This window comes from Mus musculus, chromosome 13 (assembly GCF_000001635.26).
Source record: "Mus musculus strain C57BL/6J chromosome 13, GRCm38.p6 C57BL/6J".
NCBI classification, from domain to species: domain Eukaryota; kingdom Metazoa; phylum Chordata; class Mammalia; order Rodentia; family Muridae; genus Mus; species Mus musculus.
This window is the reverse complement of record NC_000079.6, coordinates 117,921,839-117,945,684: the sequence shown is the minus strand read 5'-3', so window position 1 is coordinate 117,945,684 and position 23,846 is coordinate 117,921,839. Positions and strand designations below refer to the sequence as shown.

The 23,846-nt window shown below is 36.5% G+C and overlaps 1 protein-coding gene across 1 annotated transcript in view; it reads right to left on the bottom strand.

The window, feature by feature from the left end:
* The window catches only part of Hcn1 (hyperpolarization activated cyclic nucleotide gated potassium channel 1), a 378,709-nt gene that overhangs the window by 35,344 nt on the left and 319,519 nt on the right, over window positions 1-23,846 (bottom strand). Inside the window, exon 6 of the mRNA NM_010408.3 lies at window positions 19,901-20,141. Coding sequence (NP_034538.2) covers window positions 19,901-20,141 — 241 coding nt within the window. The remainder of the gene's footprint in view (window positions 1-19,900; window positions 20,142-23,846) is intronic.

Genomic DNA, 23,846 nt, shown 5'->3' with positions numbered 1-23,846 from the left:
TTTTTCTGAACCTCAAGGACCAGCCTCATTCTTCTCTGACATTCACAACACAATGAAGCTGAGGTAGATCCAAATCCAAATCTCTATAGTCATGGAAATGTCCTCAGAGTTTTAGATAAATCTTTCCTGGAAAGGTTGAATTATTCTTTCAGTGGCATTGACAGAGCCAACCCTCAGAGGTCAGTTCTTTCACAGTTCTTTCTTTTCTCTCCTTGGAGCTCTGTTTTCTTCTCCTTGGCTAATGTCAGGGCCTTCCACATTTGCTTCAGGCACAAGTGGGTCACTGTGCACAGCTAATATAAAGAATCTGAACATTAGCCTTTAAAATATCTCCAAAATCTATCATCTGGAAACAAAATTTCCCATCTCTATGTGCTGACCCTTTTCCCCATTTCACCCTTTTTATGTCATTATAGACTTCTCACTAGGTGGCTAGTGGGAATTGTTTTATTTTCTTGCATAATTTTCCGGACCTCTAGATCTAGACACATTGGGGACATTGTATTTCATTTGTAAAGGTATTTCACTTAATTTTTTTTTATTGAATCTCTTCAGAGCCCAGTTTTGAAAAGTTTATTTTGGCTTCATATTCATTCTGTACTTCCTGAGGGGGAAAAATTCTCAAGATAGTTTCTATAAAACTTAGGTAAAAGAGTTTGTCTTCTCTTCACACTTTTATCAGCAAAGGACTGTGCTTAATGATACTCCATCTAAGGATGGCAGGAATGGTAAGTTTTGTTTCCTAAAATGAGACATACCCATCACCAAACAAGCAAGGTGGGTATTTATGCCCTAATGTGTGGTAATTGTGACACACCGGGATTTGAGTTCTGTGAACAGGATATGTCAAGAGACTGATTCACCAGCTCTTAGGATTATTTTTTTTAACCCTTATCAGATGTTCCTCATTAGTTCTGCATTATTCCCTTAAACTGTCTTTCATTTTTGATTGAGGATAAATTTTAAAAAGGGGAGTTTGAATGTTTCAAACTCCGTAGGTAAAGAACTAATGATAACTCTGTTGATAATGAAAACGTTTAATAAGGTTCAGAATTATAGGTGAAGTAAAGGGGATAGTGATTGATGTTGCAATTCCATTTTCTTTAAATTACACTTATTTATTTTCTACATATGACTATGTGTGCTTGTGTGCTCTGTATGTGTGTGTACCCATGCTATGTCATGCACGTTGAGAGTAGAAGACAACCATAGGTGTCAGAGCTCAATCTTCCTGCATATCAAACTTAGAGCCTCAGATTAGAAGGCAATTCTCCCCTGGAGTTGGTGGGATCTTTGGTTGTCATCCTAGACACAAAGAGGTCAAAGGAGACAGTGGTTCTGCTTGCCTGCCTTTGTTTCTTGATGGTTAGTACATGTACTATGCTGCTGGCATCTTCCCCTACATCAAGACCTAGCTTTTTTAGCCTTCCAGTGTGGACTGAAGAATTCTCCAAGAATCTACTAGGTCTTAAGTTCCACGTTGGGATTTCTAGATATTCAGCTTCATGGAATAAGCAGCTTGACCTTTCTTCAGTTCAGACAGCCAATGTTGGACTACCCAGATAATACTGAATCCCATTTTATAATATATGTTCATTCTGTCAGCTCCATTCCTCTAGCATAGCCTGAACAATAAGGACATTCATTAGAAGCCTAAACATAAACAGAGTTACTTCAGAGAATGAGGCAGGGATAAGAAAGAATAAACGACTGATGCTTTTCATATTATTCCTTCTGTGTCGCTCGCTCTACTGTACCCACATGTCTACAGTAAATGTAAGATGTAACAGTGAGAAAGTATCACAGACTAGAAGGCCCTCAACTATTTGCAGTCTGATAATGTTTTCTAGACTTAGTATTGTATGCTACCTTGGGACCATTACTAAAGGTCTAATCAAGGTGATACCCTAGGAAATTTGGAGCTAATCATGGTATCCTTAAGTTAATAAAGGTAAGACAGGAATGGAGGAGAAGAAAAAGAGGAGGAGGAGGAGGAGGAAGAGGAGGAAGAGGAGGAGGTAGAGGAGGAGGAGGGAGAGAAGAAGGAAGGAGAGAAGAAGGAGGGAGAGATGGAGAAGAGAGAGGTAGAGGGGGAAGAGGATGGATAAGAGGAGGGTCAGGACAGGGAGAGAGGAGGAGAGGAGAGATGAACAGTAAGTCTGAGAATCTTACAATAGGAAACTTACTATTTCCCTACATCATTCCCTTTCTATTCAAACAAAGAAAATTGGACATATTTACAATACAAAATAGAGAATTATTTTGTGTCATATCATGATGGGAAATGCTAATGAGACTGATAATAGCTTCACCCAGTTATCTTCTTTCTTTAATATATGACATGATAGAATTCAGAAATACAATCATTTTACTATCTCTGTCAACCTTTTGGCCCTCAACAATCAAGATGAACTATATCAATATTTCACTCCTGTGTTGAGGCAGAAAACATGGGGATGGTTTCCAGTAATAAATGCCTTAAATCCCATGACAAGTAATATAAAATATAATATAAATTAATATAAATAATTTAGATTAATATAACTACAAATAGGAGAATAAGTAACTATGTATACAAAATTTGAATTATTGCATTACAAAGAAAATTCAAGATTTCAAAAAACACTTTATTTTTAGGTAAAGTTTCTGATCTCTTTTAGTATTTGACTTTCTCACTGATGTCTGGTATGATTATATTAATGTCAGATGTTACTGATGAGTTACTAATATTGAATTCACAGAGGTATATCTGTTGCACGTCCTAGTTCTTTTGTAGGGTATACACTGTATAGCTCATCTATGGAAACATTTCATGTATACCATCTAAATATTAATGGATTATTCCTGTCTTTCTCATAACATAGCATTACCTTAAAATACTTTAAAAATACTTCTAGCATTTAAAATAGATAAGGACAGTTAAACACTTCAATGAGTTTGCTATACTTTGTAAAATCAGGTGACAAAATGCAATTTAAATGACTGACACTTTCTATTTCATTATCTAGAGTTTCACTATCCTAGTTGGCAATTTCACACTTCCAGACAAGAAAGTTCATGCATGAAGTGTTTCCATAAATAGAGGTAAAAAAAAAACACATTTGACTAGCATTCTTAAGATTAGAAAATGTAGATTGCTTTAGTAATAAGGGAGAGAGAGAGAGAGAGAGAGAGAGAGAGAGAGAGAGAGAGAGAGAGAGAGAGAGGCATTTATGTGTGAAGTGTCCTTGTTTTTTAATTGCTATAAATCAATAGCATTGCTAATAATTTTATATAATATACCTGGGATTTTAAGACAGGGATCTTAATGAATCTGTCAATACCAGCCTCTAAGCCCATCCATTTTTACTAATTTTTTTTTGTAGAAAATATGCAACATAATGAATTAAATCCCTCCTCATTTTCAATTGAATAATTATTTTGGAATGTAATTTAAAAAATATTCCCATGCTTATATTTCTTTCAATACTGATAATTAAGAAATCTTATATATTTTAAGTAATTTTTTAAATAACACACAAAAAAGAAAAGCTTTACAAAGAAATGAGACATCATGTAATTATATACACTGTATGTTATGTTTGCATCTAACTCATTGTGCATTTCTTCATTTTTTAATGTTGAAAATTTCAAAATCTTTTATTATGGTAAAATACTATTATATTTATAAAATTATTTAGCATCACACCTGGAACCTTAAGACTAGTTATTTAGAGAATATTGATTTCATAAAACTCTAGAATATCAGTTCATATATATTTGTGTGTGTGTTTATATGTGCATGTAGTGAAGTGAATATAATTTAAAAGATTGAAGCTGTATTTCAGTTGAAAATCCTTTAAGATTACTTATTCCTTCCACACAGCCCATCCTCGACTGTGCACATTGACTTAGGCTGTGTTTCAGTGCTACCACGTTTAGGTAAACACAATCAGGAGAATGCACACATTTTTCAGTTGACATGAGCATCAAATCAATGAACTCTTGGCAGTGTCCTCATGCATATATCTTGCTTTATATGACATTGGCCCTTTCGCATATTTAATGCTTAACACACAGGACATACTAGAAACCATGTACTGTTCTAAATGCTTTAGATATATTGAATTATCTAGTTCCTTGTGCAAACCTAATGTGGGGAGAATTACGATTAATCCAAATTTACAGATATGAAACTGAGTCTTGGAGACACCATCCTCCTCTTCTCTAAGACCCAGGCCCATGTTCATTATCCCGCTCCCTCTCAACATATTTTAAGAAACCTCAAAGCATAGCCATCTTTATTTATTTTACCTGACTTCTTGTGAAAAATGCTAGATGAGTGGCATAAACTCAACATCCTAAATAATGATAAAGATAAGGCACATTCTCTTTAAAAAAAATAACATGGACTTAAGTATAGTTAGGAATATTTTACATGTTTAGACACCTAAAATTAAAGAGTTGGCCAAGCACATTTACTCCCCCCGCAAATGTCATTCCAATGAATTGTTCAGCTTGAAGTCACCATAGGAGGTGTCTGACTTAATAATCTCATTTTACAGAATATAGTCTTGAGCTCTTGGACTTCAGACAAATTGCTCAGAGACATGCATTTAGTTCCTCCCCACGGCCCCGGGACTCGAGCCTGGCTCTGTGGATGCTGAGCATACAGCCACATCATGCTGCTTGGTAATCTTTTTATAGATTAGGTCCTAAATATAGACTTTGGTAATTTAATTTGGAATATCATGAGAGAGGAAGCATCAACCAATAAAATGTGCTGAAGCTCCTCCAACAGGTGACGCATATCGAATCAAGGTCAGCCGGTGATGCTGATGCAAGGTGAGAGCTATTTGGACCTTCCAATGTGCAGTGAGGTCTAAATCTAAGAGTTACATGTAAGGTGATCCATAATGAACTGCCTCCATCTATTGTCAGCACAGGTGGAAGGCCACACAGAAAAGAAGCCAGCCAGAGATGGAGTTGAAATGAGGGCACAGTGAGAAACCAGCCATCTGTCCACCAGCAGTGCAGCTCGGCAGGGCAGCAGCAGGGCCTTCCAAATGAGCCTACTCAAACAGCAGAGTTCTGAGTCAGGGCTTTAATCACAAGTAGTGCTTCCTTTATATATATACATATATATATATATATATATATATATATATATATATATATATGTGTGTGTGTGTGTGTGTGTGTGTGTGTGTATGTATGTATGTATATATCATATATATATATATATATATATATATATATATATATATATATATTCATGCAGTATATTCTGATCATGGTTGTCCCTCATCCAACCCCAACCTAGGTCCTCCCAACCTTCCCTCCCACCCAAAGCCACACCCTTTATTTCTCTTTTTTTGTTAGAAAACAAACAGGTGTCGAAAATAACAATAAAATAAAAACAAACAAGAATAGAATAAAACAAAGAAAATTAGCCAAAAAGAAAACCTAAGAAATACACATAGACATACTCTCTCCGTGTTTCTTTATGTACTTATGAGAGATCTCTGTAAGGATGTGTTAAACTGAAATACCACACAGTGTCAAAGACCTGAGCGTCTTGTATACCTGCATGACTCTGTACATTAAAATGTTCTTTTGAGAAAGACAAAGACTCTTTCATTGCTTCCAAATCTAAACTTTGTGTCTTGAAGGATGATTATTATTTCAACTATATTGAGGTTTGGTCTTGTTGTTAATTAAAATGCTAAGTGTAGGCTCCCAAGCCCTGGAATCTGGATGTAGACCTGTGTGACCCTAGCTTCAAATTTTTTCTGATTGGTAAATAAAGATGCTGACAGCCAATAGCTGAGCAGAAGAGATAGGTGGGGTTTAGGATTTCCAGCTTGGGGTTGGAGGAAAACAAGGAGGAAAGAAGTCTTTGGAGGAGGAGAGAGAAGCTGCCATGGCTTAGGTAAGCCATAAAAACATGGCCTTGAGGTCTGGCCAATTGGAGTTAAGAGAAGCTGAAATGAAACATAGTAAGTAATAACTTGGGGCTATCGATAGGAAAATCGATTCTAACAGCATAGAGGGTAAGTATCTGTCCAGTTCTTGTGCTGCTTATGGCTTATTGTAAATATAAAAGTTGTTTGTGTGTCTTCTGTCCAGGAACTAAATAATCAAAGAAAGAGTAGAAACCCCGGGCTGGGATTAAAATTTTTTTACAACACGACTCCCTTTGCTCTAGTAATTAAGGGTGGAATTTAAAAGGTAAGAGGGGGCAGTGGTATATTACAAGTAAAGTCTGGACCTGAGCTCTTCAGTGAAGCTGCTGGGCTTAAAGACTGTGTGGAAACTACCTTTGCAGATGCACATCTCTCCCTAACTTTCTCCCTCGGATTCCATAAACAGAGCGAAGCAGGATAATGTCTTTAACAAGATGTCACAACAGAATAATAGTTTTCATAACTTATTCAAAGAACTCCCAGTACTTTGCTAATGCTGGCTCATTAGTCACACCCAACTGTGGCAGATGATGAACGGATTTGTCGGGTAGCACAAGATTTTTATAAGCAAACCTATACTGAGACTCTGAAATTAGATTGGAGAGCCAAGGCATAGGGGTACAAAACAAGAATGGATCTAGAAGGAATCTTGCTGTTTTCCTTATTACTATCTTCCTCTACTTCAGCTGCTATAGCAACAGCCACATGCTGGGCAAAACATGTGCAACAGAAATGTAGTTCTAATAGGAGGCTGGAAGTCTGAGATCAAGATATCAACATGTTCAGATTATTCCAGTGGTCATCTGGCAGGTGGCTGAGTGCCACTGTCATATCCCCAATGGAAAAGATAGAAGCCTTATCGTGTAAAACCCAAAGTCATAAACTATCATCATTTGAGGATTAGATATTCAGCATATAAAATTAGGGGAGTGGGCAACAACATTTAAAACTTAGTGAGTTTTAAGATAGGCATCAGCAAAAAGTATGAGATGAAATTATATGACTCATACTAATGATGTTTTTAAATAGCATATACATGTAAGAGAGAGACAAGCAGGCATTTTTGGAGTTGAAAATTCAGCTATGCACAAATTGAAAAAGTATACAAGTACACTGTTATTCATTAAAATTTGAGAGTTGTTTTAACACCATAAAATGTTTATCTGTGAAAATAATGATCACAGCTCTGCACTGTCATACATAACTATTCCTAGCATTTTGCATTCAGATACAATAATCACAATTTGGCTATGCGGTGATTTCATGAACTGCTTGGACTACATGAGAGCCTGTCTTAAAACAACAACCCTAAAACTAAACAAAAACAACCACTCTAAAACTACATTCAAAATGTTTCAAAGTTAGATTCGATACAACATAGGTTTACCTAGTAAAGACTATGTATTATCCCTGGTACTAAATATAAAAATATCAACAGAATTTAGCATAATCTTTATTAAATATGCAGCGTTAGATGAAATGACTGTATGTGGTCAGTGACTACCTTAATGACTAGCGATGGATATAAAGCACTTATAACTCCATAGAAAAGTCTTCTGGACAGCATAGTTTTCAGATTCTGCTGTCTTAAACTATAGAACTATATTATTTGATCCTTAAGGTAATGAGGTTAGTTCAAATTTAGAAAAAAAATATTAGAAGGTTTGCCTTTGAATTTCTTAGGACCATATGCTTCCTTTATTTTTCTTTAGCTCAGTTTCTCGTTAGATTTGTGCTGGTTTCCTTTTTAAAAATGAAAACATAGCTTACCACAGGGAACATCTAGACTGAATGTGCTACTTGAATGTTTCTTGAGTGTTGGGCCTTGAAAGAAGAAAGTGTAACGGCTGAAAGTGGAGTCAAGTCAAAATATACCCACATACCCACCTATCTCTTATGAGTCCACTCACAGTACAAGAATCTTAGCGTTGATGACTGTCTGTCATTTTGTTTCAGTTCCATGGTTTAAATTTTAAAAAAGGTCTTAATCTCAGAAAATCCTTAATTTAGCACTTGAGAGTAGTAAGAAAATGATTGAATAGTTTGAGTACTATGAGAGTACCAGGAGTAAAGTACTAAGTAGATATACAAAAGAATACGCCTGAGACATATCTTACACATTTGATGAGCACGTAGCAGGCTGAAAAGATGAGATGCATTAAAAAGCAAACTAGCATCTAAAAAAAATCATCTTTGATCTTAGCCATTCTGATTGGTGTGAGGTAGAATCTCAGGGTTGTTTTGATTTGCATTTACCTGATGACTAAGGATGCTACACATGTCTTTAGGTGCTTCTCAGCCATTCAGTATTCCTCAGTTGATAATTCTTTGTTTAGCTCTGTACCCCATTTTTATTTTTATTTTTTTAAATCACAACAAACAAATAAAACATTTTACTATTGACATCAATCAAACCAACTGAAGACAATTATTTGTAAATTGGACTTACTTCAGTAGGGAAATAACTTAGAAACTACTTGATTTAAGCATAGCCTCCCAAACTCCAAAATATATATGTACTATGTATTTAATACAATCTTCATGTCTGGTAAAACCATGTTTTTTTATAGATGGCTTCAAAAATAATAGTTTCATTATCTCTAAGGTAATAAATGTATCATATATTTTTCTGAGTTGATTTGAGCTTTAAGGGAAATATACAAAAACCCTAGAGTTTCTTTTCCAGCATGCGTTTCGTGTATAATGGCTCCATCGTTAAATATAATTGGCTTATCCTTAAAACATCATTTTTTTGCTTTGTCACAGGGAACCCGAGGAAAGGAAAGCACCTCAGAAAACTTCCTTTTCTTTTCTATTCCATCTTTTTGGCAAGCTCTCATTTAACTTAGAACGAACTCCACGTTTCTCCCCTTAGGTTTACAGCTATTCTCCTTCTCTAACAGCAAAAAGGACCAGTGACTGACACGTCCACCCTGAGCAGAGTGTCTTTTTTTGGGGGGGGGGGGAATTTTTTTTTTAGATATTTTCTTTATTTACATTTCAAATGCTATCCTGAAAGTTCCCTATACCCTCCCCCAGCCCTGCTCCCCTACCTACCCACTCCCACTTCTTGGCCCTGGTGTTCCCCTGTACTGGGGCATATAAAGTTTGCAAGACCAAGGCACCTCTCTTCCCAATGATGGCCGACTAGGTCATCTTCTGCTATATATGCAGCTAGAGACACAAGCTCTGAGGGTACTGGTTAGTTCATATTGTTGTTCCACCTATAGGGATGCAGATCCCTTCAGCACTTTGTGTATCCCATTTTAAAGGGGGTTATTTGGTTCAAGAAGTTAGAGTCTAACTTCTTGAGTTCTTTGTATATATTGAATGTTAGCTGTCTATGAGATTTAGGGTTGGCAAATTTAGGGTTGCCATTTTGTCCTATTGACAGTGTACCAGTCAGTACCATGCAGTTTTTATCACTATTGCTCTGTAATACAGCTTGAGGTCACAGAATATATCATCCTGAGTAAAGTAACCCAATCACAGAAGAACACACATGGTATACACTCACTGATAAGTGGATGTTAGCCCAGGAGTTCAGAATACCCAAGATACAATTCACAGACCACATGAAGGTCAAGAAGAAGGAAGACCAGAGTATGGCTACTTCGGTCCTTCTTAGAAGGGGGAACAAAATACACATGGGACGAGATACAGAGACAAAGTGTGGAGCTGAGATGGAAAGAAAGACCATCCAGAGACTGTTCTACTTGGGGATCCATTCCATATACAGTTATCAAACCCAGATACTATTGTGGATGCCAACAAGTACTTGCTGACAGGAGCCTGATATAGCTGTCTCCTGAGAGACTCTGCCAGTGCCTGACAAATACAGAAGTGGTTGCTCACAGCCATCCATTGGACTGAGCACAGGGTCCCCAATGAAGAAGCTAGAGAAAGGACCTAAGGAGCTGAAGGGGTTTGCAGCCAGATAGGAGGAACAACAATATGAACCAACCAGTACTGCCTGAGGTCCCAGGGACTAAACCACCAACCAAAGAGTACACAAGGAGGGACTCATGGCTCCAGCTGCTTATGTAGCAGAGGATGGCCTTGTCAGACATCAGTGAGAGGAGAGGTCCTTGGTCTTGTGAAGGCTCGATGCCTCAGTGTAGGGGAATCCCAGGATAGGGAATTAGGAGTGGGTGTGTTAGTGAGCAGTGGAAGGGGACACATTATATGGGGGTTTTTGGAGGGAAAATGGAGAAAGGGGATAAAATTTGAAACGTAAATAAAGAAAAAAGCTAAAAAAAAAAAAGAAATAGATTTCTACATCTCTTCAAAATATGGAGGATACATACAATATTCAGACCATTCTGCAGTGAGATAATTACTTGCCATAAACTGAACTTAACTAAACGTGCACTGTCAGCTTTACCAATTAAAGTGTCCATCTGCTTTTATTTTGAGTTAAAATTTGCCTGTGATAGCACACTTTACAATAAATGTCTCTTTTTGTTTGTTTGTTTGTTTTGAAAAAGAAAAAAGAATCATCTTTGCTTATTGAGGTCCATTAGATCAAGTGTTTCTGGGGAATTGTTGGAATAGTTTAGAAAAATAGTTTGGATCAGATTGTTCATAATTTTGTAGCCACTGTCTAAGGCTTCTGACATTATTATTTTGAGATACAGTCAAAACGTTTGATTCAGACACACCCCAGGACGATGCAATGTGGGGCATAACTCATGAGCAGAATCTGAGACTTTTCTTAGAACTCACGTGATACAGGCAAGGCACAGAGAGGTGACATGAATGGGCTTTTGGGAGTAAGGGCTTATTGATTACTCTCAATCACAATTGCAGGTTCACTGTACAGAGAAATCTTTTTAAAAAATCATTCCAAGAGGTGGACCTCTCTAAGGCTCTCCATAGTGGTGGCAAATATTCTGTCCAGTGATTCCTCTAGTGAGCTTAAGTGAAAGTCATGCTTCCTTCTACCTGGGGTATGCGTACTAACTTTGGAGCAGGGGGTAAAACATCCACTCTTCATAAACAGAAATTCATGTAATGTCATAATGTTAGCCTATTATTAAAAAACAAAGTGAGTTCCAGGACAGCCAGGGCTACACAGAGAAACCCTGTCTTGAAAACAAACAAACAAACCATAGAATTTAAATAGCAGAAACAAAATCTAAATAACAAAAGAGTGTTGGTAATCAAAACATTAACTTATATTTTCCAAAGAGAAGAGAAAAATACATTTTAAAATTCAAGGAAAGGTTATATTCTAAGGTAAACCATAACCTGCCAGGCTTATTTCAGCTTGCTATAGAACCACTCGGTTCAGTGGAAGCCATCCGCTTGCCCAGATATTGATAGATACTAAAATTTAGGAACTCCAGAGGTATATGTTGCACAAATAGGGATGAGTAAGAATTATACTTTTAGAAAGTTTCCTTGGTTATGGACATTTTTCTGAAATGGGACTAAAATTTAGCTTTAATCACTAAGTTAAAAGACTCCAAATATATTTCCTCCTGAACAACTCCATGAAAACTGAAACATCTACATTTATGAGTACTTTAAAGGCTTTCTTCTTCTCACTTTCTACTAATTTTGATATAGATACTATTGCTTCAAATTAAAGTGCCATAACGTTCATCTTTATATGCACTGATTCATTTAAAAATGACTTCACAAAGCAACAGAACTGTGGAATTAGGAGCCAGGTTAACATTCGTTTTCTATCTGATGAGAACATGAGGCAGAAACTGGTCTGGAAACTTTAGGGTACAGACTTTGAAGGCAAGCAGTTCTGTTCTTGGTCTTTATCTCAGTACATGTCTGAATTCTTTTTTTTTTCTTTTCCATTTTTTATTAGGTATTTAGCTCATTTACATTTCCAATGCTATACCAAAAGTCCCCCAGAGCCACCCACCCCCACTCCCCTACCCACCCACTCCCCCTTTTTGGCCCTGGCGTTCCCCTGTACTGAGGCATATAAAGTTTGCAAGTCCAATGGGCCTCTCTTTCCAGTGATGGCCGACTAGGCCATCTTTTGATACATATGCAGCTAGAGTCAAGAGCTCCAGGGTACTGGTAGTTCATATTGTTGTTCCACCTATAGGGTTGCAGATCCCTTTAGCTCCTTGGGTACTTTCTCTAGCTCCTCCATTGGGAGCCCTGTGATCCATCCATTAGCTGACTGTGAGCATCCACTTCTGTGTTTGCTAGGCCCCGGCCTAGTCTCACAAGAGACAGCTACATCTGGGTCCTTTCGATAAAATCTTGCTAGTGTATGCAATGGTGTCAACGTTTGGATGCTGATTATGGGGTGGATCCCTGGATATGGCAGTCTCTACATGGTCCATCCTTTCATCTCAGCTCCAAACTTTGTCTCTGTAACTCCTTCCAAGGGTGTTTTGTTCCCACTTCTAAGGAGGGGCATAGTGTCCACACTTCAGTCTTCATTTTTCTTGAGTTTCATGTGTTTAGGAAATTGTATCTTATATCTTGGGTATCCTAGGTTTTGGGCTAATATCCACTTATCAGTGAGTACATATTGTGTGAGTTCCTTTGTGAATGTGTTACCTCACTCAGGATGATGCCCTCCAGGTCCATCCATTTGGCTAGGAATTTCATAAATTCATTCTTTTTAATAGCTGAGTAGTACTCCATTGTGTAGATGTACCACATTTTCTGTATCCATTCCTCTGTTGAGGGGCATCTGGGTTCTTTCCAGCTTCTGGCTATTATAAATAAGGCTGCTATGAACATAGTGGAGCATGTGTCCTTCTTACCAGTTGGGGCATCTTCTGGATATATGCCCAGGAGAGGTATTGCTGGATCCTCCGGTAGTACTATGTCCAATTTTCTGAGGAACCGCCAGACTGATTTCCAGAGTGGTTGTACAAGCCTGCAATCCCACCAACAATGGAGGAGTGTTCCTCTTTCTCCACATCCACGCCAGCATCTGCTGTCACCTGAATTTTTGATCTTAGCCATTCTGACTGGTGTGAGGTGGAATCTCAGGGTCTGAATTCTTAAGTTTTAACTAAAAGGCATAGCTCTCCCTTCTCTTCTCCTACTCCTTCAAAACCTCCTATAAGATTTACTGTTTGTCAACCTCGTTCTTTTTCCTCTCAATCTCTAAACACAAAATAGTCTTTGAGTTTTTGCCTGATTCTAAGTTCTTTTGTTAACAGGACTAAGAACCCACACAAATGAACTATGATTTATTTCCAAATAGGCCAGGACCTTCAGAAAGAGGTTTCAGAGCTGTCTTACCAGCATTGAAACAATCACTTCACTTAGCCTGGAGGAATGGGTTTAAGAAAGAGGTGCAAAAGCAAACAACTAGAAAAATATGAATTTCTTTGTCACTGGTTAGACTTCTTGGCAAATGAAGCATGGGTACTTGAAGAACTAAGATGCTGACTTCACCACCAACAGGTTCTTCACATCCTCTTTAAAGACAGTATCAACTTTTTAAAAAGTGCAATAAAGAAAAGATGAAATAAATTTCAGAGATTTTAGCCCTCTGAGAACTCATGACTGTCCCAGTGATGAGGTTTATTAGTGTTCTGTTTTGATTTGTTTGTTTTGTTTTACTTATTTCATCCTGTTTTCGTAAGTTTTAAAATGTCCCGTGAGCTTTATCTGGCTCAATGTATTCTGGAAAGTAAAAATTCTAAAGATGTATGTTTCCATAGTAAGTAGCCAAAATCAGATTCTCTCTTCCAATTTGTAGTGAGGTTGAAGAATCATTAGAGAAAATATTTCCTTCATGAGTGTATTGTTTCCTTTTACAATGACATAAGAGCTTATGAATCACACACTGGCAGTGGAACGTGAGATGACCTCATTTTGGAGTGGAAAGCTAAACACTGCAAAGAGGTAATTTAATAATAGAGCTCAAAACAATAGCTAAATATATTATTCTAGGAATACAGCAAATTTTCTTTAAATCACAAAATTTTGGTGCAGAGATATATAATTTAACACTTTCACGAGGTATGTAATTGTTTCACCTATTTTCCAGAATTTTAACACTATGATTACTTTAATGGAGAATAGATAGGGCAGAAGAAGAGATTTCAAAAGACCTTTGCTAATGCTGACATTAAAGGATAATTGGCACCTTTGAAGAGAAAGTGAAACGTGTGCAAACGCTCCATTTACATCCTAGAGGATAATAATGCCCCTCTGGAGCAGGTGTTCCACAGACAGAACACACAGAAGTCCGAAATTCAAAAGCTTAGCTGAGATTTATCTTCTTTCATGCATACAGCCAGATTAACAGCATGAGATGACTTGCACTTCCTTTATGTGTTATACAGAGATGCATTTACCCATTTTTATTAGCACTTGCGAATTGTAAGAAAGAATAAGTTTCATTATAAATATTATAAATATACAATAAATATAATATATAAATATTATAAATATATATTATATATATGACTTGCAGTGTCCATTTAGTATTGTTTGTATGCATGTAATTATACATGTATCTTTATTAACCCCCGCATCAGATAGAGGGCTAATATTCAAAATACATGAAGAACTCAAGAAGGTAACCTCCAAAAAATCCAAACAATCCAATAAAAATAATGTGGTATAGAACTAAACAGAGAATTCACAACAGAGGAATCTTGATTGGCCAAGAAATACTTAGGGAATGTTTAAAGTCCTTAGTCATCAGGGAAATGTATGTGCTTTTAGGACTGACCATTTAGTAGTCAAGTAGAGGTAGCCTAATTAGAGGGCTTATCTCTCAGGAAGAATAATTATCCAACTCTCTATAATCACTAATTTCTTGTAGCTATTCATTTAGGGATGAATCCTCATTAGATTTCTTCCATTCAAATTTGCTTGTGAACTGCTGTCATTTCTAAGGTCTTGTTTAGGCTACCACAGTGTAAAGATCTCTTATGTGCAGGTTTCCTGTCAAATACGAAGTACAGCAATGAACATTATGGTGCGATATAATTTGGCAGTAGCCAACAGCAATATAATTGAGTTTAAGACCCATTCCATCAGAACAAATTCATGTCTAGTATTATAAACCTGGCTAACTAGCCATGACTGGGGAGGCCACATAATCTAGAGCATTCCTAAATTCCTAAGCCATTGTAATCTAGCTGCATCCTAGATACTGTTTCTAATGTCCATAGGCAAGTCTCACCCCTCCTCAAAGAAGCTTTCTTTATTATTATTTTTTTCTGGAGATCATTACAGAAAGCCACGAAATACAAAGCACAATGAGGTACTCATCCCCAGTTGATACATCTACAACACTACCCCTACACCTAAGACTCAGGAGACTGCTTGGAAGAGGGGCAGAAAGATTGGAAAAATCAGAGGACTCAGATGTTTCAGAGACTTTAATACCCTCTCTGGCCAAGGGAACTTTAAGATTATGTAGTTTATCTCCAAAGAGGAATCCAAGAGAAGACTGGGAGCTCTTTTGCCCCACCAGCCAGGCAGTTTCTACTGTAGCTTACTCTTTGAGCATCTACTACTTCACCATCAAGTTGACCAATGCCACTTCCCTACATTCTAATTCCTTCCATGGCTGTAGGAGGTGGGAGCCATTACATGTTTTCCCTGTTTTAAGTTTCCTAAAGCATTTCTCTTCATTGTCTAATAAAACAGCTAAAGTTTTAGTAATTTCTGACTTTCTTTAAGCAGTCACAAGTTAAAAACTAGATAATCGCAGGATATTTGATCTTCTTTACTCATCCCAGTATCTCTATTGCCTATAAGTTTGCTCAATAGACATCAAACACCTGCTGCATGCTCATGTACTCAGAACCGTTGCTGATGATAACATTGAAAACGGTTGTAGATGAATCATACTAACCAAATTTACACAGTAAAGAATGGGTAAGCTGAGCAAACATTGTATCTGTAGTATAAAGAAATTGAATAAATATGTAATAACCTTGCACAAATGAATACTCGCTTCCAATGTTTTCATTAGGGAATTCTATAACATGGTTAAGGAAGCAATGAGACCAATTCTAGAAAATATTTTTCAGAAAATAGGAACTGAGAGAGAAACTTACAAATCCATTTTTTAAAGTGTAAATTACCTTAATTAAAAAACCCAGACAATACATTGAGGGATAGAAAAGGAGAAGAGTAATATTTCTTATAAAATTAATTAATCATGAAACTATAATCAACTACAAAACAAGTTAATGAATGAAAGGAAAACATCCTCTATTTTATTTAGAATAAAAACTCATAACAATAAAATAAAAATAATAAACATTTATTCTAAATCACACAGAAAAAAGTAGACAAGATAGATTTTCTATTTATTATTTAAAATAGTTATGGAGACTACTATCAATATAATCCATATACTTAAAAGTTCTTTCAAAACACCTTCAACTCTTACTATGTTTAATGGCAAAACTGTAGATTGTTTCTTCCCAAATGAGTATCAAGATAATAATATTCCTCACACCTCTTTAATTCAACCAAATGCTGGTAATGTCTGCTAGTGAAACGAGACAATAAAAAGGAATTTTCATGTATATCAATAGGAAACAGAGAAAAAGTTTTTCTCTTTATGGAGAAAACAAGATTGCCAAGAAGCAAAACTGAAAGAATTAGTAACATACCTCCTATACCTCACATGAGACCATATCCAGGTCATTTCCTAAAAGAGGAATGTCAAACCCCACAATTCTCTCCATAATTGCATCTTACAATGAAATTGGAAGTTTAATTTAAACATAACAGTGATTGCTATAGGCTCTAAAAGGGAGAGGACCCAGTAAATGATATACAGGGTATTTCATTTTTCTTTCTTTTTCAATAGTGGTGAAATTTGATACTAAAATGAGGATCTATACAGGAATTGTCATCTGTAAAACTATTGGGAAGAAACAATCTACAGTTTTGCCATTAAACATAGTAAGAGTTGAAAGGTGTTTTGAAAGAACTTTTAAGTATATGGATTATATTGATAGTAGTCTCCATAACTATTTTAAATAATAAATAGAATATCTATCTTGTAAAAATATGGAATTCTCTTCTTTTTCTTTTATTGTTTCTTTTTGTTTTGTTTTTGTTTTTTGTTTGCTTTTTTTTTCGAGGCAGGGTTTCTCTGTATAGCCCTGGCTGTCCTGGAACTCACTTTGTAGACCAGGCTGGCCTCGAACTCAGAAATCCACCTGCCTCTGCCTCGCGAGTGCTGGGATTAAAGGCGTGTGCCACCAGGCCCAGCTGAGGGAATTCTTTAACACAGAGTAAGTTTTATTATATGCAAACTGAGAAGCAATTTATGAGGTCAGAGCCTTATTAGGAATGCTAATTATATTTGTGCCAACTTGACACAAACTACAGCCATGTGAAAGTCATTTGATTGAAAAAGAAATCCTCTATAAGATAGGGCTGTGGGGAACCCTGTAGGGCTTTTTCTTAATTAGTGATTGTGTGGGGAAGATCCAGTTCATTGTGGATAGTGTTATCCCTGGACTGGTGGTCTTAGGTTCTATAAGAAGAGGCTGAACAAGCCATATAGAGCAAGCCAGTAAGCAACACCCTTTCATGGCCTCTGCATCAGCTCCTGCCTCCAAGTTTCTACACTGTTTTGAGTTCCTGTGGAAGTGTAAGTCAAATAAATCCTTCCCTCCCCAACATGCTTTTTGATCATGGTGTTTCACCACAGCAATAGAAACCCAAAGACATTGGGTGATATGCAGAGTGTGACAAACAACTGTAAGTATGTTACAACTGTGTGGCACAGTGTCTCTGAGAGGGCTTGGAAGTCCGTGGAAACTGTAAGAATGAAGGCAAAGTATATACATACAACGATACTCTAGCTTTTAAATGTAATTATATCTGTGTACCTAAATTGAACACAAATTTACAAGGGACATGGTATCTTGGCTATTAAATGAAGAACTACAAGTAGAATAGAACTGAATAGGATTGAACTAGACTGTTCTACATAGTAACTCATTTTTGCTTTATATAGATGCAGATGGTTACATAAACAAATGCATATACATTTGCAGAATAGTGTTGTCTTTGTGCACATACACACACACACGTGTGTGTTCACCCACAAGTAGATATGTGCAGTAGTGCTTTATTTAGCTAAGAAATGTTGGATGCTATGCTAGAAAGGTAGCTTGGACATTCTTAGTGACAAAATCCTGATTTAATACACCAGCAACCAATGAATGAAGGACTCTTTGGGCATATGGAGAACTCTAAACTGAAAGGACACTATCCACCAAGAGCCTTTTGCACACTGAACAGAAAACAAAACAATCCTAGTAAAGAGCAAGTCAATAAAACCCCACTTTAAGGGGCTCATAGGTGGCATGTGATGGAACCTCTGAACAATGTGAGCCCTAAAGTAATTAGGTTATATCTCGTATGCGGATATAAAAAGCTAATAAATAAGGAATGGGAGAAAAGAAAGTTCTGCATAGAATAACCCAATTGTGTCAGACACCAACAGTAGTAATTTGTGCAGCTCCGTGAGCATTAGATGCACAGAGGAGAGTGGAGTTTTATTATCAGGCTCTTCCTCACAAAACACATTACTACAATCTAATTTGCCAACCGGCAAGTTTCAAGAGGCTCTAGGACCAAATATTGAAAATGCTCATGAGGTTCATGAAGTTTAAGACACAAAGCTTAAGAAGCTCTTTGCAGAGGAGGAAATACAAACCAGGGAGAAGGTAAGAACGGGGAAGATTTGGATTAAGTGGAATTTACTTGCCTAAAAGATTAGCAAAAGCTTATATCCAACATGCTGCAGAAGGCCATATAAATCACCACAGTCACAAATATATAGTTGTGTCTCACTTGTGGACAAAGATGCAACATCACTAAGTCATATAACAGGAACAATTATTTCTATACTGGGCATGATCTTATGTCTCATCACCGTAACCTTCGCTGCTAGGCTGGGTTCACCAGTGGTTGAACCCATCCTGACATAGTCTTTGAAGAAACTTTGTTCATGATACTTAATACAGCTGTAGTGACAACGCTTGTCAATTTAACACAAACACCATCTACACTCATTTACTTCGTTTATTCATTTATACTCATTTGAGGGGGATGTGTGCAAAGGTTCATGTGTGGTGCTCAGGGGACAGAAGAGTCAATTCTCTTCCTCTACCTTGTGGATTTTAGGGGCCCAAGTTAGGTTAGCCATCTTGGCAGCAAGTGCCTTTACCTGCTATTCCATCTTGCTGGCCCCACCAATCCAGTCTTAATTATGGTGTGCTTTAACATTTTCAACTTTTTTTCCAGCATAGGTATTACCCAGTCATTTTATAATCACACACTCTGCTGAACATGAACTTTGAGAAACATGATCTTTATAGTAGCCATGTTATAAATAAACCAAATACTCAGCCCTTTCAGCAGCATAAGCGGCTGCCCAAGCATGGGGTAGCCATCTCTCCTTTGCCTAGTGCTGCCAGTGACACCTCGGATTTAGTCAATTATATGTGAGCAACAATAATGGTGGTAATTTTTAGCAATAAATCTAAAGACAGACTTGTAGGCTTTCCTGCTTGATTCTCTACACCCACAACTCGTTAAAAAGTCAACGAAGAAAGTTTCTTCTTGTGTATAGTATATTAAAGGAACATAGAAAAATAAGAAAAACTCAAAATCTTATTAGAGCAGTATAGGAAACACTTGTAACTGCTAGAGAAAGAGTCATCCAATACTCTGGGGATGTTTGAATGAGAAAAAAAAAGTGCGGTTCTGTATGTTTTCAGCCAGTGTTAACTGGTTCCACATAAAATGTATGCAACTCTCCTCTCATCAATACACTCATTTATACACCTGTATGGAACTTGGCACCTTCGAATATAGATAGGTTCCAAGTGCTTCTGCCAGAACTCAAATAAAAGGTCATGTCCGAAATCACCAAACACGTGATGCCTCCAAGGCCCCCGGAGAGACATTTCAGAGACTTTGGAATTGTGTCTTCAGAGACCTTGCTCCGTGCGTTTACTAACCTCCGAAGTAAGAGCCATCTGTCAGCTTCATTTCTTTACTGGACTTGGTGATAACGCCAGCAACACCGTGCTGGATGAAATACATTTTCTTCCCCACAGCTCCTTCTCGAATGATATAGTCTCCGGGCTGGAACACCTCAAATCTCAGCTTGCTCAGCATGGCCGTCACGAAATTGGGATCGGCGTTAGCAAAAAGAGGCATAGTTGCCACCAGTTTCCGGCAGTTGAAGTTGACTATTTCCTAAAGGCAGCAAGAGTGAGCACACAGGAAGGGGGATATCAGTCAGAGCTGGGAGAAAAGTCTAAGTTCAGCATTTAAAAACATGAATGTTCAGAATAATGGCTAATTTACATTTGTGAAAAGATATATAAATTGTAACCCACATATGTCACCAATGTAATACATTTTGTTTAATTTTTAAAATTTCTTTAAAATTTCACTCGCACAGTTAGTGTAGAAAAGAAATACAATTAATATTCAATAATATTAATTAAATAATATGAGTATTAATTTTATTACCCTTATTTATATATTATTTTGCATTTGAAATTACAGCTTAAGTGTGGAATCTTAATCTTGCTCTTATGGTTTTCAATGAAAAATGTGATGTTCCATCGGACTAGGTGCAGTGTTACTTGGCCTATGTTTCACGATGCTGAGCAACCTACCTGGTGCCCCCACCAGCTGGAATTATGAAGGGAGGAGAAGACAGATGTATTCAGTTTACATTAAAATATATCATTCACATTAGAGCAAAAGAAACAGAGAAGAGATGCCACCAAAGGCAATCAGTGAAGGACTGTAGGTGAAATCTGATTTCCTCTTGGCTGGAACTGGAATCTGAATCAGAAAGAGGATAGCTCCTTTTCCTGTCTCATTGTTTGTTGTCTAAAGAGCCAGACAATCTACATGTTTGGCTCCATTTTGCAGATTTTAGCTCAGATTAGAAATATTTGTGTTTCCTTGCACTAAAATGAGAATATAGGAAATTGTGTTGTTGCATGTACTAGTATGAGGGATGGTGATGTAATGTTATCATTATGGCATTTCTTGATAACTCCTTCATGAAAGAAACTAGCATCAAGTGTCCTCTCATGAAAGATTATCAAAAAACTGGGGTTGTGTTGAATTTATAATCTTGTTTAAGAAGCTTAAAACCCAAAGTCACCTTTTCAAAGAAATGAAAGGGAGCGCAAGGGCATGTGGGCATTAACTAGATTAAAACATTTGGAGGCATTGTGTCTGAGACAAGATTCCTTGGTGCTCACAAAATTACCTGGTATCATCTTGGCATAGGTCAAAGACAATCTGATAGATAAACATAACAGGGCATTGCTCAGTTAGAAAAGAGGACAAATTCCTTTCCTTTGTCAGAACGAATATTATCGAAGATCATTATGATTAGAGTAAACTATGGACAGAAATAAATGTGTCTCATGAATTTCCTCAAATGTGGATTCCGAAACAGTTAATACCATAAAAACTGAGAGAGAAAGAAAGATAAGAAGGGGATGATCTCAGGGCACTAAGTTATATATCATGAAGAAATTATCATGTGCTTATTGTACCAGATGACAATGACTGAAGCAACTGTAATAGCAACAGCAAGAACAACAACAGCAACAACAGCAACAATGACAACAACAACAACAGCAACTATAACAACAGCATCAACAGCAACAACAGCATCAACAGCAACAACAGCAACAACCACCACCAGCACCACCCTACATTTCTGAGAGCTAGAATAATTAATTTTTAATATTTGTGCCATAAAATACAAATGTTTGAAGAAACTTAATATATTTGCCTTGGTTTGAAGAGTCCACATTAGATACAGGTATTAAACATCCTATGAACATCTATAATTTGTATATTTTATGCACAAAGTAAAAAAAAAACCTCAGTTCAATTTAAAATAGCTCTAACTGATAACACAAAGTACACTGTTTGGGGTCCATACTTCTGAAATTATCTCATCTTAAGTTTCCCATACAATGTTATTTTGTCATTTCATATGTGAATATCCTTTATTCTGCACAGCTCATCCTCTCATTTTAATGGCATAGACCTGTGTTGTCTTTTAATTCCATTTTGTCTGTTATTTTTGTATGTTATATCTATAGGATATTAACAACTCTGGAACGGACATCTTTTATAAGTACATAATACTTGTTTTCCACACTGTGTATTTGACAAAAGCATTCTCAAAGTGTTAGCTGTTTCCCAACAAGAAGAAAAGAAGTTTTCTTACCTTAACTAAAACCTCTTTCCTTCATCATTGCCCTAACCTTCTAGTATTCTCTCTTTCTTTCCCTCCTTCCTTCTATCCTTCTTTTCTTTTCTTACCCCTTTCATTAATATGGACAGATTTTAAGCAGTGTTCACTAGGAGCTGAACACTGTTACAGATTCATACCTTAGACTCCAGTATTAATCTCTTCAGTACTAGCTGAAATAATTAAAGTTGCCATAGATACAGTTCATTACAGAGATAACTAGGCACCATTTGGGTTTGACTAATGTTGACCAAATATCACATTTAATATCATTCTCTTATCTTTGTTATTCTGTTTAGTTTCTGATTTGAGCTGAATTTTTTGTTTATTTTTTTCCTCCCACTATTAGGAACAGTACTGTTCTGAACTTAAAGATGCCCTTGAGGAGAAAAATCATCCTCTTTACCCCAGATGGATCCTAAATATTGTGCTCTTAAAACTAGGTATACTCCAGTCAGTTTAATTCGAAGAAAGTAATAAAATAGAAATTAATTTAATGATTTTTTAAAATTAAACTGACTGAATTATACCTAGTTTGGATAGCACATATTCTTTACATAGAGTGATACATAGGTGTTTCATTCCTGCCATTTTTCTGAATATCTGTAATGTTAAGCTCATCCTTATAGTATCTGACAGTCTGTCTCACATCCAAGACACATCAGGAGACTCTCTGAGCTCAGAGTCCATGAAAAAGAGTGACTCAGTGGGGTGTGGTGTTCTGCATGAGACCATGGAACAGGAGCCTGATTTAAAGAACACTAAAATATGAATGATATTTAGACTGTCTCAAAGGTCTTATGGAACAGTCCATACTAACTAATGATCTTGAAAAGAAGAGTAGGGTGAGGTGTGAAGGGACTGCACACCTACAGTCTCTGTGCATTTCTACAAATGGAATACTATCCTGTAAAGAATTCCTAAGAGGAAACTACTCTCTATATGAGTATAAATAGGATATTTTGTCACAGTACTTAAGCACTTTTTCCTTAAATAATTAATTCATTTAAAACTAAGAAAAATATCTTTTAGTGAACCTTCAAATATACCATATTGATCGTTGGCTCATGACCTTTTCAATATGAACATAAATTGTAGATACCTTAAGAGATTTAGCCTGTACTGGTTTTTATTTCTATTGTTTATATTAATCAAAACCAAAATTTTCTCAAAATTTGAAACTTGGCTCTTTTTAATCACATCAGCAAAAATAAGGGAAAAACAAAATATTTCCCTACAAAATTTTCCTTCAAAAGAATATTTTATAAGTTATTTATGTACTAGTAATATTTTTAAATTTCAATTGTTTTTTAAAGTTTCTAAGCAAAATTGAAACATACTGTTTCCCTTTCAATATTATGTAATAGAAAATTATTTTGAACATCTGGTCAGAAATGGTGATTGATAATTTTGTTAAACTTTTATAAAAGGAAGTAACAATGAATGGTTGTCATAAAGAAAAACATATGAGAAAAACATGGTTTGGGAATAACACAGTTAAGTTCTTGAGAATGGACTTGATGTGTTACGGATACTAACTGTTGCAGCTATAATGACATATTTTGAAAATAAAAATGGCCAGTACAAAAAAGTAAATGGCAATATTGTATTTTTTGTAATATGTTTTTAAAACTGGTAAATGTGTAAGATGTGAAGCTGTAATTTCT